Source organism: Triplophysa dalaica, chromosome 24 (genome assembly GCF_015846415.1).
Source record: "Triplophysa dalaica isolate WHDGS20190420 chromosome 24, ASM1584641v1, whole genome shotgun sequence".
NCBI lineage: Eukaryota > Metazoa > Chordata > Actinopteri > Cypriniformes > Nemacheilidae > Triplophysa > Triplophysa dalaica.
This window is the reverse complement of record NC_079565.1, coordinates 14,237,608-14,252,159: the sequence shown is the minus strand read 5'-3', so window position 1 is coordinate 14,252,159 and position 14,552 is coordinate 14,237,608. Positions and strand designations below refer to the sequence as shown.

Here is a 14,552-nt window from a genome sequence, read left to right as displayed (position 1 = left end):
GGAGGTAGATAATATTGTTAATATAAGTCTATATTGAGTTTGGTTCCAAAATATATAACTGCAATAATATCATGTTTTTCTTGTGTAAGTTTTTTTTGTTCTTTTTTTGTTATTATCGCTTAAATCAAAACATCTGCACAATAAAAAACGTGATTTTTAAAACAATTAAAAACGGAGTTTTCATAACCAAACTCTTCATATAATACAGAGTATTATAACAATTTTCCATAGCAACGAAATTGCAATAACACCCTCACAATTGAATCACAGTATTTGTGTTATATACTGTTTATTGAATATAAAGTGTATTCATATCAAGTGTATTTCTAATGATATTAAAACTTTAAAAGGTTGTTTACAAACTTGTATTTGGTTTTTGTGTAGATATGTGTAGTTATTGAAATCTATATGCTGTATAGTATACTGTCTAAAGTGTAAAACGACAAACAACTGCTATAGAAAAAATATTTAATTGATAGGAAATATTCTAAAGGATCTCAAAATATGAGACCATTTGTGCACTAGAGCTTTGGCCTTCTGGACATCAGAGTCATTAAAATGTGTACAGCACAATGTTTTTATTCTTCTGTGTCCCTACGATCACATTCATGTTTCCTACACAAACTCTTGCACCACCAGTTCTTTAAGGGAGATCAGCGATACCGGACTATGAGGGGAGTCTCTTACTCTGGTCAGCTCATCCTGTAACTGTGCCACAGGCAACTCAAGGCTGTAACCCAAATCAACAAGAGCCTCCAGCAGGGGCCCCTGATACCGGCGGAGCTCATAGCGCCTCACGGTGGGAAGAGCCCTTCTGCCTGTTTGAAAAGCAGCATTGAAGTCCTCTAGATCCCTTTGGCACACCAATATGGCACACAAGGTCGGTATCACTAAAGTGGAGTCATGAGAAGACAGTTTCTCCTGAAGCACCAACACCTTCTGTAGGCCCTCAAGAGCTCGGGAAAAGCGTCCACCACGCAACAGGTCATATGCCTCTTTTAGTTCCTGTTGAGTGAAAAACGCCTGAATAGCTTGCGATCGGCGGACGCATCTGATGGAGTAGATCTGAGTTAGATAGTCTCTCAGGGCGACACGCCGCTCTGAGATGATCTCCTCACAGAAGTTTCCCGTCACTCTTTTTCTGGGCATCACCATGTCTTCCATCTCCTCATTGAAGTCCAGCAGGAGCTCCTGATGCAGGTGAAGAAAGTCGGTGTAGCGACGCTCAATAGCCACACGTTTACAGTCGTAGGTACCAGACTGGATAACCACAATCCGATACACCTGTTTGACGGAAATCAAACATAAAGGTCGGATGAGGTCTTCACTGACATCGGCATTTAAACATGTTTGCACTATTGTGTAAGTAACAAACCTCAGCATTTCAAGGACAAATTAGTTATGTTATACATTTAGCTAACGTATCATGTTAAACAAGTCAACTTTAGGTAATTCACTTCACAATTCACAAAATTATTTTCAAACTGTCGTTGAGCAAGATCCTGCCCCCCCCCAAAGATGGATGTGTGTCACCATTCACTTCCGCTATAGAGAAACAAAGCCAAAATATCCCTTAAACAGAGTCTCTGCAATAATGATTGTAAGATGAAGCCGTAATATTCCTCCCATGTCCCCCCGCAGACTCAATGGAAAACACACAAAACATCAAAAAAGGCCCAGTTTCACATACCAAGGCTAAGCTGAGCCAGGACTATGCCTTAAGAAATTGGCATATTTAATTCACTTTTATCAAAATGCCATTGATAAAACATCACTGGTGTACATCTTTATACAAAACAATGGCGATGACATTTTAAAATATGCGAGGGACAACTCAATCTTAAATTTAAGTCTGGGACTAGTTAGCCCTGTCTGTAAAACCTTGCAAAACATCTTATAACTATTAAAACATGACAAATTGGAAAAACGAACACTTCAATGTACATCAGTGTGATAAGAACTAAAATGGCAAATTTCACCCTGCATCCTAAATGTGTACTGTGACACTACATACCACATTAGATAAAGTAGCTACTTTTTTCAATTAAATCACTATGTTCTATATAGTATGTGTGGCTTCAAAATCATAAACAGTACTTCAAGAACACAGCGTAAGTAGGTGAATTGGGCTCAACACTGGTCTTTGTAGTTTTGGTAATCTTACAAGACATGGTGACCAATCTTCTGGACAGAAGTCGATTTTGATGCAGAGTGCTTCATGTAATAAACCGCTGTGCATTTGTAAAACATCTTTGTGTTATAAGCAGTTGTTTATACCACATATTTGGAGAACATTTGGTCGATGATTCGGGCTGAAGGGATGTCAAACAGCAGTTTAATGCTTCTGAACTCCTGCTTCACGGCCCTCCAGTGCTGCTGCAGTTCTGCTGTTGTCAGACACGAGGCGCTGAAACCCGGATCAGCATCTTCATCTGTCACAGTAAATTACATTAACACAATGAGACACGGACAACACAAATGTCATAGACAAATAACAGACTGAGGATATTTACATGTTTTCTGCTGCTGATGTGAGGAATTCTCTGCATCTGCTGGGCAGATGTCAAGCGCTTCTGCTTGTTCCTCCATAACAATCTGAAAGTTGATGTCTGAGAGATTTAAACAAGTGTTAACATAAGACTTGAGAAGTCAACGGACAAAAAAAATTCTGTGATCATTTACTCATCCTTTTGTCGTTTCAAACCTGTGAGACTTTCTTTCTTCCGCAGAACACGAAAGGAGATATTTTGAAGAATGTTGTAAATAGACTCTTGCATTGGTTATGTGTCCAAACAATAGAAGTGAATGCGGTCAAGTGCTGTTCGGTTACCAACTTTCTTCAAAATATCTTCTTTTGTGTACTGCTGAAGAAAGTCATAAAGGTTTGAAATGAATGAGTAAATGATGACAGAATTTAAATTATTTGGGTGAAAAATCACTTTAATCTGTAAAAGCAATTGATTCTTTAAAGAAACTGCACTTTTTTAGCCTCACATGTGTTAAAGCAGCATAAAGAACCTTCCTGTTAACTTCAGAAGTTGCCACCTTTTCTAAAAAAAAAAATCATGCGACACGCCACACAATCAGGGTTTGGGAAATAAAGTCTCAAGAAAATGTCAATGTTTTACATGACTCCACATCAACAGTCACATTATCAACTTAATGGCCACAACCATAAAAAATATACAGCAGTTACAGTTATTTTGAATAGGTAATGGATGAAAGCCCATTTGAGCTATACGTAACTTTTTAAACAGAAGTGTCCTCGTGTGGCCAGAGGACTGATGAAGGTAACAGGATATAAAGACTGACAGTCTATTGTCGTTCAGGGTCACATTGTATATCCGTTTAAGCACAATGGACTTTATGAAAATGAAAGGAATGCTCTCTCCTCACCCGTGTAAAGACAGTAATCCCTGATAAAGATGAAGATGATGATATAAGAGGTTTGTTGGATCTTTAGAAGTCATCGAGTTCATGACACATAATTCTGTGTTTGATGTTGGTTGAATCTTAACTTTGTTAATGAGGAACTGAAACCAGAACGAGGGAGTGATCGACGTTTTATTTCTCTCAAATCATGTGTCCAGTAGATGGTGCTGTCCGGTAATATTACTTCTACATTGTTCTTTTTTATCACCTTTAGATGTGGGCAGGTTTCTTCAAAAAATGGATCACATTGATTAGACAGCTGAGATAAAACAAGTTGTCATAGACTCCACCCAGATTAGTCTCAGATTAAATACAGATATGAGGCATATAAAAAGCCCTCGAGGTTAAATGACTCTAGACAGTTTTTGATCTCCTGAGTTGATATAAATGTCAGCCTGATGAGGTACTGAATTCTGATGCTTTGTTGTATTAACACACTGGCACGTGTGTCTTTAAATAAACTGCTGGATTCATATTAAATGTAATGTTTTCAACATTTTATTTATTTGTAAATAGGTTTAAATGTATCATAGATTGCATTTATATTAAATGCACTTAAGATGAACTTTTGAGTGTTTCTTAAACCATTTACTGTAAGCTTATTGAGTTTAAAATATAGTGAAAGTTTACTGCTCAAAAGTACTTGCAAGCAATTACCTAAAATATAATTTAATGTCAGTTTAACATACAGTTAAAAGTGAATTAATATCTTGAAAACCTTAATGCATGGCTGCTTCAAACTCAACTCTGTTACAAAGGCACAAGTGTTCTCATCAAAACACTTAGGAATTGAAAGAAACTAGTTAAAAGCCCAAACTAAAGCAAACACTTATCACAATAAGGATAGTTTTGCAACATTAATTGCAAGCACAAATGTGATATTGATGCATTGTGATGAATGTTGATTGATAGCAACAATTGTGAGTCAGCAGTGCTTAATTATACTTGATTAGTAAGTATTTTTAAGTTTAAAGACTTAAATAAAGCAGTACACTTTAACTATGATTTTAACACAATAAAAGCAATTTTTACAAGTACGTATAAAGATGGATTGAAGTCCTACTTAAGTGGGTTAAAAATCACAAAAAATGTATTTAGATATTTAGACATTTTGGTATATAGGCTAAGTCGAAAACAGTTCATTTAATATTATATGTACAGTTTAACAAAGCAAATTAAAGTGCACTGTTTTCCACTAGGGAACATTGTGAAGTACAAATAAATGTACATATTGATATTATCTGTAGCCGATAGAAGGCATGTCCGCTGTATACTGTTTGCCTTTGTGAATGCTATGAGTTAAAATGGTCATGACATCATATTCTGAATCTGTCTAGCCATTCCCACTGCCTAATTGTTTGTGAAGCTGCTTTGCAATAATGCATAATAGATCATTAAAATAGTTGTCTCAATGACTCCAGTGAGTTAATAAATGTCTTCTGTTGTTAAATGATACTTTGTTAGAAAAAATGAAATTTGAGTGTAATCCAAATATCAAAGCATTCAGATCTGAGCACAGAACACATGTGGCATGTCAATTATTTCAAATCTAATTGGTTCTTGCATGTGTTATGACTAAACCTATCATAAAATGCATGAACATAACTAAATTACATCAATTGCTATATAGTGTCATGTTGTAAAGTTAAAGAAATAATTTGAGTACAAGTAATGTTATATTTATAAAGCTAAAGAAAAACATTTTCAAATTAAATGCATCTGTATAAAATGTAACAATAAATCTTGCTCAATATCAGCTTTTCACAAGCACACCAGCCTGCTTTTATAAACTTTCCTGAAAGTTGGGTATTTAAATGTTTATTTAATTTAGTTTATTAAATAAAAAAGACCCATTTTGCTGACACAAGTTGAAACATACAGGACAATATGCAAATGTCAGCTATCACCTGAAAAAATACATGAGACTTTCTAAAGAAACACAATACAAAGAACCCAAAGATGGAAGTGGAAATATGAAAATGTATTTTGTTTCAAAAGAAGTAAACAAACCAAGGCAGAAACAATATAATAACATACAGACAGAGAAACAGCAGATTCAGGTGAGAGGGTCAACAAGCAAGAACAATTTACATTCTCATTTACATTGAAATGAAATGAGATTATACTGATTTATAAGGATTGTGGATTAACGTTTAAAATCCATAAAAATAAAATATAATAATTTCTAAAATAATTGGTATAGAGTTACAGATCTGAAAATGTTGGCTTATAGCTTCACTGACATTTACGAAACATGAGGACACTTAACAAACTTTGATGTCAAATTCACAGTATTTTAAATAAAATTTTAGAAATCTACTGCTTACTCCTAACTGTGTTGATAGAGTGTTAATGTTTTAAGTTTTTGGTTGAGTTGTGACACTAAATGGTCCTATGATATGGACTCTTATGGAAAATCTGCTAGAAAATGTAAAAAAAATAATGAACTATAATTCATTATATTCCATAATTTCCTATTTTCTTGTTATTTCTTTACTGTTTACCCTTCTCTCTCTTTTCGCTAATTTTAATTCTGCTTTTGCAACAATGAACATTTGTCAAAAATGCTAGAAACAAATGTTAATTCAATGAAACATGTCAAAACTGACAAACTGAGTATTTCAATGACAGCAACTACAAAGTACAATGCTCAATGTGTATGTGTTAAACTTTTGCTCACTTTAAACTGAGTGCAGAAATACAAAGAGAGAAGAAAGACAGCGAAGCAAACACATACTGCACTCATGACTTTCAGAAGAAATGGACAAACTGTAAGTTTTGTAACAAACCATGAATATTATTAAAATATATATTTTAACAGAGAACAACAGCGAAAGATACATCTTTGAAAAATCTAAAACATGGAGAGAAGCTCAGAGTTTCTGCAGACAGTATCATACTGATCTGACCAGTGTGAGGAACAAGAATGAGAACGAAGACATCCAGAAGATCATTAATAATAAGCAGACATCTGTCTGGATTGTTCTGTTCAGAGACTCATGGGAGTGGTCAGATAACATTAACTCCGCCTTCAGAAACTGGAAGTCTGCTGAACTGAACAATTATGGTGATTCTTCTGAAGATTGTACAGAGGTCCAAATGAGTTCTCACGGACAATGGAATGATTTGAACATTTGCTTCATGAAGGTGAGTCATAATAGTCTGTATTTTATAACATAACTTTAAAATTATCAATACATTAAATTTGTCAACAGTCTCTTCTATCAAACTTTCAAACCTTCTGTCTTAAAATGGCATCCAGAGTCGTTTTCTGTCTGTTTGTTTTGACTCTCATGTGCAGGTTTGTTCTGTGTGCAGATAAGCTGGTATTGATCAAACAGAATCTGAGTTGGACTGAAGCTCTGATTCACTGCAGACAGAATCATGTGGATCTGGTTTCAGTTGATTCAGAGGAGATTCAGCGCTGGGTGACAGAAGTGGTTCAAAACGCTTCTACTGCAGAGGTTTGGCTGGGGTTATGTGACTCCTGCACGCTGGACACTTGGTTCTGGGTAAGTGGAGAGATTGTGTGCTATGAGAAATGGGCTGAAGGGAATGAAACAGCAGTGGAGAAGGTCTCGGTTACGTCTGTAACCTTTGTTCCCTTCAGTCGGTCTCTCCATGTTGTGTTGAGAGACAGACTGGGGTTTGATTCTGAGAACCTATCATCTCCGACATAAAACTAAAACACCAATGGGCTTTGGTGAATGGCCTGCCCACGCAGTCTCCGCCCCGTACATATATGGGTATAAAATGAAGATGGCGGCGGTCATTCATCACCCTTTGTGCTGAGCCGAGACACAACGTTGTGTTGAGAGACAGACTTGGGACCTATCTCTAGGTCACTGACTAGCGACACTGACTAGCCTAGCGAGTCACAAGTGAGCGTTGCAGTGAGACTTAACCTTCCAGTGGAATAGTAGTGGACATACTGTGAAGTCTGTACTGACAGTCATCATGGAGAGTGCGTTCGCCTTGTAAGTGAGGCACCGTCCGGAGCCGTCGCACTGCGGAAAACACTGCTCTCCTCTTGGAGAGTGTGTTACAGAGACACTGGTTCCACTCGGAGGTTGTGAAACCTCGCAAAGGTACTGGGCGTAGCCGAACCCGCAGCTACATATGTCTGCCAGAGAGGCGCCTTTGGCCAGTGCCCACTAGGGGACCCTACTCCAGTGGAGTGGGCTCTCACTGCGAGTGGTCCCTACCCTCTTGTAGAGGCGAGCACCATCAAGAGCGGTCTTCATCGTAAAAGTGGATGAGAGGCGTCTCCAAGGGGCTCGCAGGCCGCCAATACCCCTTGAGAAGGTACGGAACGCGGCTGAAGTCGCGCTCCTGAGGGACCTGGTGACCAGGTTATGTTAACCAAGAAACTTACCCTCCAGGCGATCGTGATGAGCGGCAACAGTGACTACTTATAGGCATGCAAGCCATTCAAGGCCAACTCCTCCCATCCGGGGGTCAGGCGTGGAGATTCCAGAGGCCTGACCTGGGGTACCAACGGTGTCCTTCCCCTGCGATAAGGTCTTCGTCAGGGGAATCGGCCAGAGGGGGCAGTCAACAAAAGAGGTCTGAGAGTCAAGTCTGGTTGGGCCAGTAAGGCACAACTAGCAGTACCTGAAGTCGCTCTTCTCTAACTCGTGCACATCTGGGTCAGCCGCGAGCGTTCGGGAGGGCGGGGCCACTACAACCCGTTGTTGAGTCTTGCCCACTATGGGACGGTACACCATCGCCCATCTGGAACGAGCCTGGAGGGCATGCTGGGGCATTGATGACCCGCAGCCCAAAGCTGGTGGAGTGACATCCACGGGAACCCCTGATCACCTCCGCCGATCGCTGAAGCGGTCGACCTCGTCGAGATAGCAGTCGCGTTCAGGAAGCTGATGGGGTTGCGGCAACATTCCGGAGAATGTAGCCGCTGTGACCGCCACACCTGATGACAAACCGTGCCACTACATGCTGTAACCCCAAAGTGCAGTACAGGTGTCGTGACCGTCAGACTCGAGGATGGTCTGTCATACCCAAGAACACAGTTGCAACATCTCCTCATCATCACGCACCGTTTCCGATGAGTGGTGTAGGAACATAACGGTGGTACCGTCTCTTAGGGAACGGTCAGACGAAGCAAGGTGCAAACGGTCCGCGAGCCAGTGGCTGACGGATTATCGCTAACATTAATCCTCACATCACGCTCGCCGCTCACCATAGCCACTGCCGTCGCGGAACGGAAGCAGCGAATTGGCGGCTGAGTCCCGTGGGAACACAGCCGCCCGTGACGCAACGTCTGAGTCATACACCGACCGCAGTACGGGCAGAACTGATCCACAATGGCTGCCCCTCCTCGATGAGAGTGGAGACTGTGAGAAATTATTGGCCCTAAAAAGGACCTGCTCTTTTAGATCTGCAGCTTGCTGCCCAGGGGAAGTCCGCGCTCCGGAGGGGAAGTCCGCCGTCGGCTGGGAAGAGTCCGCACGCCGAAAGGGAATCCTCCGTCCGAAGGGAGAAGTCCGCTGCTCTGTGTCGTAAGTCCAGCAGGAGAGTCGAAGAGATAAACTCGACACCAACGACTTCGAAAAGGTTTCGAAGAACAGAGGATGATGAATAACCGCCGCCATCTTCCTTTTATCCCGTATGTACGGGGCAGAGACTGGCGTGGGCGGGCCATTCGCCAAAGCCCATTGACGTTTTAGTTTTATGTCGGAGATGATAGGTTCTCAGAATCAAACCCCAGTCTGTCTCTCAACACAACGTTCGGAGACCGACTGAAGGGGAACTGTGAAACTGTGACGAGATCTGTAGCGGTTCAGTCTGGAGAAGATAATCGCTGGATCAGCCTTCCTGAAACTGAGAGACGCAACTTCATCTGCAGCAGATATGATTGAGAAAGAGCACATATGTGTCTATCACTTCCTGGGACACAGTTGGGTTTAAGTTGTCACGTAAGTTTGAGTAAGTGTTGAGTAAGTGTTGAGAAAGTCATGCACACTAAAGAGAATTAAATCTTTTATCATTTCTGTTTAGCTGTCCCAAGCCCGTCCCTGGCTCTGCACTCAATCCCTTCAATCCTTAGGTCCCATTGGGCTCATCCTTCCCTCCGCTTCCATCTCAGTTCTCGCAATTACTCTAAAACTAACATAACTTTTCTGTAAACTGGTAAAAATGTATTGTAAAATATTTGTTTTCTGTAAAAAGATGGGATATAAGAATATATATTAAGTTGTTTCCCCCATTTTTATGTAAATTTGTTCTCTTTTTCTGTAATTTAATAGATATTCACCGTATTTCAAAAATAAACTTAAAAAAATAAATCTTGTTAAAAAAACAGAATTAGATTAGATTTTTCTCATATTTTGATTTTACACCTTTTTTGATAGCCTATTTTTATATATTTGATATTTTGACTTTTTTCGCAGTTGGTGCAGCCAATGTGCTTGTCTTTCGTAATAATACCATTTATCTTCTATATTACATTCACTGAAACAACAACTAGAAGGATTTAATAAAAAATTTGAAAAAATCCTAGTTGTTGTTTTTTTCAGTGTACATCATTTTTATTTTCTTGCCAGTTCTTTAGTTCACTGTATTCATGAGCATCACTAGACCCCTTTACAGGGGTGCGTGCAAGCAAAAGTCTGTGTATGTCTGTCTGTTAATCTTATTTCGACACACACATTATTGGGTCTTGTAGATGGACGTCAGATGTTTTGTACGAAGCAGGCACTGGGAAGCAGAAAGGTGAGATGATGAGTTTAAGGGAGGTCTCAAATATCAGACGAAAAAGCATAATGTGTCAAGAAAACCTCTGTAAAGTGTATAGAATTGCACTGTTGCAGGGAAAACATATTTTTGTGTTCTGTAGTTACAAAAATGAATGAATCAATCTTTTGGATATGAAATTAATAATCAATTCTCTAGCTCTAATATGGTGCACTGCTTAAACAGTAACAGCCTATGCAAATGTTGAAGAAGTTTTTTTTCCGGTTTTCTTATTTCCGTTCAAGCCTTTGCCTTCTATGCCATTAAATATATATTAAAATAATAGAAAATATATTAAACTTCGACATACTTCGTCATAATTTGTATAAACATTCTCAACATATGTTTTGCAAATGATGACGAAGTATGTGGAATATTAATATACTGTAGATAGTGCGTGTCATTTACTTCCCTCATGTATCCGTTTTATACTGTATACTCAATGTTCTTTCCCTTACTCGTTCTTGTTATGGTTGTGTACATTTGCTGTTTCCATGTTTCTTCAGTTCTCTAGTAAAGTCTATTTTTAACTTCCTTCTGTGCCATGCTCTGGGTCCACATATACAACAACATTATGATAAAAATCATGTTTTACTGACACTGTATATGTCACTATGCAAATAACAGTAAACCCAATTTTAAACCAGTTGAAATGCTGTTACAGTTAGAATAATAACAGGAAACAGTAAAGGGTGGGAATAGACAAATAAGAAGGAAATGAAATATGAAAATAAGGCATTTTGTGAATGAAGTAAACAAAAGAAGGGAGGCACTGAAGAGCAGATATATTATAAAGACATAATAGACACACTGACAGAAACTGGAGATTCAGGAGACAAACACACAAGCTCAAAAGTAAGAACAACTTACATTCTTACTCCTATTAAATTATACTTTAGATAGGACTCTGTTTGATTATGATTGTGAATTAATGTTTAATAACTTCTAATGCAAATTTGTTAAGATTATAATATTATTCCCAGATATATGTGCTACAATCCTGTAAGCAGTTATTTTTAAAGTTAGCTGTGCATTTGTCTCATCTTAGATCTCATGAAAAAATACAATGTGTTTTCAAATGTTTTGTTTTCAGATCTTTTTGCCTTTTCAATACTGTTTATTTTTTCCTGTTTAATCTTATAGCTGATTTGCAACAATGCAATATTGTGAAAAGTGCTATAGAAATAAATGTGAATTAAATGATTTAAATTTGATCAACAAGCAGAAGAAATGGAATATCTGAGTATTTTAATATCTTTCTTCCTCAGAAATGGATCAAACTCTATATTTCAGGCTTCTTCTGATCGGTGAGTTTCTATTTCTGGTTTTATGTTTGCTTTATTATGTTACAATAATTATTTTAATAAATAATCAAACATTCTGTTTTGTAGCGGTCTGCTCATTATCTGAATGCATTCAGCGCCGCTATCACTATATCAACATGATTAAAAACTGGACTGAAGCTGAGAGTTACTGCAGAGAGAAGTACACAGATCTGGCCACAGTCCACAACATCAATGACATGAAAGAGCTGATGAACACTGTGAATAAAGATAATGTGCACGTCTGGATTGGACTGAAGAATACAAGTACACATAAATGGAAGTGGTCTCTGGGTGATCCTGTAAACTATACGAACTGGGGAAATGGGCAACCAAATTACCAAACAAATTGTGCTTTTATGAAAAATGGAAATCAGCATCATATGGAATGTGATACAAAGTTGAGTTTCATCTGCTACAATGGTGAGTGACAGCAAACCTTCAACAGATATAAAATCTACTGTACATAAAAACAGAAACAATGTTTATAATTGACACAATTCTTCTCCTGTGACCGACAGCAAACTACACGTGTGTCAATAAAGTTTATAAAACTTTTTCTTTAACAGACAGCAGTAAAGGATACATCATTGAAACATCTAATAAAACATGGAGAGAAGCTCAGAGTTTCTGTAGACAGTATCATACTGATCTGACCAGTGTGAGAAACCAGACTGAGAATGAAGACATCCAGAATATCATTAATAATACTGATAAATCTGTCTGGATTGGTCTGTTCAGAGACTCATGGGAGTGGTCAGATAACAGTGACTCTGCCTTCAGAAACTGGATGTCTGCTGAACCAAACAATAATGGTGGCCCTTCTAAAGATTGTACAGAGGTCAAGATGAGTTCTCGGGGACAATGGAATGATGCTGGTTGTCATCACTCTAGTACATTTGTGTGTCATGAAGGTGAGTCATAATAGTCTGTGTTTATAGCATAACTATCAGTTCTTCATTATCAGTATGATATCAAGTTCATCAACAGTCTCTTCTTTCAAGTTTATAACGATAAGTGAAATGTCTTAAACATGCTTTTTGACAGGAATCTATCTCTTATGTGTCAGAAACGATCCCTCATACTGAATATCTAGGACAGAGTTATCAGAGACAATGAGTGTCCTTTAGAAAATAATTTGCTTATTAAATTGATTGTTATAACATTGTCAAATAAGATAATGTGATTGGATGAAGGGGCTTTGGGTCTGGAGTCAGGGTTCTAAAAATCACAAGTCTGCTGTGATGTTTCCAATTTAAGTCACATCTCATGCTTATATTTCCTGACACTTCTCCACTTTCATTATAATAAATCTCATATATATGTGTGTCTCATGACAGAAGTTTATTTATTATTAAAATGGCATCCAGAGTCGTTTTCTGTCTGTTTGTTTTGACTCTCATGTGCAGGTTTGTTCTGTGTGCAGATAAGCTGGTATTGATCAAACAGAATCTGAGTTGGACTGAAGCTCTGATTCACTGCAGACAGAATCATGTGGATCTGGTTTCAGTTGATTCAGAGGAGATTCAGCGCTGGGTGACAGGAGTGGTTCAAAACGCTTCTACTGCAGAGGTTTGGCTGGGGTTACGTCACTCATGCACTGTGGGCATTTGGTTCTGGGTAAGCGGAGAGATTGTGTGCTATGAGAAGTGGGCTGAAGGGCATGAAACAGCAGTGGAGAACTGTGAAACTGTGACGAGATCTGGAGCGGTTCAGTCTGGAGGAGATCATCGCTGGATCCGCCTTCCTGAAACTGAGAGACGCAACTTCATCTGCACCAGATATGATTGAGATGTGTTTGTCATTTCCTGTGATACACAACTTATTGTTTCTTTTCATTTTCCATTTAGCTGCAGTGACAATTTAAAAGCATGTTTTGGATTAAATACAACTCAAAATTTAGACTCTCAAACGTTATTAATATGTACTGTTATTTTAAGAATTGCTGTGTTTTTTGTGCTAATCTGAAGAAGACAAAGCAGATGTTTTGAAGAACATCAGTAACCTAACAACACCGGACCCTGCAGAATTCCATTGAATGAACACAAAATCAAAGTGACATTTTTCAAAATATCTTCTTTTGTGTTAATTCCACAGCCGAAAGAGTCTTATGCAGGGGGAATAATTGGTTAAAGATTTATATATATATACATAGCATAAAAATTTTGAGGTATAAACCCGTGGCTGCAACTTTGTTCATGAGATACTGAAGTTAGAAAGACATTATTTTCTGTCTTTTTTGACCAATAGATGGTGCTGTTCAGTTCAATGACACCACAATGACAGACTACACCGACATGAGGAATTTAACTAAGAACATAAATCAACATTTTTCTGGAACTAATTTTCAAGTATCCACCAAATTGCAGTTTAAGGGTCAATGTTAGATGCACTGTGCTGAGCGCTTTAAAGCATTTCTGTCAAAAATATAATTCACTTTAAAGTAAATTCTATCTAGAAAATCTAATATAAAGTTTTTGACCTGTGTTCTCTGTTTTGTCGACGTTTAACTCAGTTTATTTGTACTTTGTGTCTCTTGATCGTAAGGATGACTTGGATCATTTGTGAATATTTGATAGTTTTGCTTGCTAATGTGGACTTTGCTCATGAAGAAAACACAAGAAAAGAATTAAATCCTCAGCAATGTTATATTTGAGAAGTTATACAAACAATAGTTATACAAATAATTAAAATACAACAAGTTGTTATAAATATTAGCACATAGTAGAGGTGTTTTATATTTTTGGGGAAATCATCAGTCTAAGCTATCTCAAGGGTAAAATACACAACAAGACTTTTGCTCTAATTTCAGTTCCGGGTCGGTGTTGCGTCACTCCGTGTAATGCACATGCACCTACGTTCCATTTGTGACACTGCGAAGCTTTATGTGGTAGACCAACCACAGCAGACTGGACTCTAAAAACTGCTGGGTTACCTTTTCAACCCATACGCTGGGTTGAGACCGCTGGGTACGCAAACTCGTCGATTTGACCGATATCTGGGCTGGGAATTTTAACCAAACATCGCTGGGTTGTGCATGCGGAC

General features: G+C 38.3%; 2 protein-coding genes across 4 annotated transcripts; one reads left to right on the top strand and one right to left on the bottom strand.

Annotated features, from left to right (window-relative positions):
- Positions 1-314: 314 nt before the first annotated feature.
- Positions 315-3,537, bottom strand: snx20 (sorting nexin 20). Of its 3 annotated transcripts, none has more exons than XM_056740258.1 (4): positions 3,397-3,537; positions 2,514-2,595; positions 2,278-2,432; positions 315-1,284 (listed from the first exon to the last, which is right to left on the bottom strand). In XM_056740258.1, the coding sequence occupies exons 2-4, from the start codon at positions 2,587-2,589 to the stop codon at positions 616-618; spliced, it is 900 nt and encodes a 299-aa protein (XP_056596236.1). In that variant the 5' UTR covers positions 2,590-2,595; positions 3,397-3,537; the 3' UTR covers positions 315-615. The 3 variants fall into 3 exon arrangements, with proteins under 3 accessions (XP_056596236.1, XP_056596234.1, XP_056596235.1); XM_056740256.1 differs by having other exon boundaries at positions 2,514-2,609; positions 3,397-3,536; XM_056740257.1 differs by lacking the exon at positions 3,397-3,537 and adding an exon at positions 2,995-3,023 and having other exon boundaries at positions 2,514-2,609.
- Positions 3,538-11,008: 7,471 nt separating this feature from the next.
- Positions 11,009-13,447, top strand: LOC130414398 (macrophage mannose receptor 1-like). Its single transcript, XM_056740272.1, has 5 exons — positions 11,009-11,040; positions 11,454-11,492; positions 11,577-11,930; positions 12,077-12,421; positions 12,934-13,447. The coding sequence occupies exons 2-5, from the start codon at positions 11,456-11,458 to the stop codon at positions 13,296-13,298; spliced, it is 1,101 nt and encodes a 366-aa protein (XP_056596250.1). The 5' UTR covers positions 11,009-11,040; positions 11,454-11,455; the 3' UTR covers positions 13,299-13,447.
- The last annotated feature ends 1,105 nt before the right edge of the window (positions 13,448-14,552 follow it).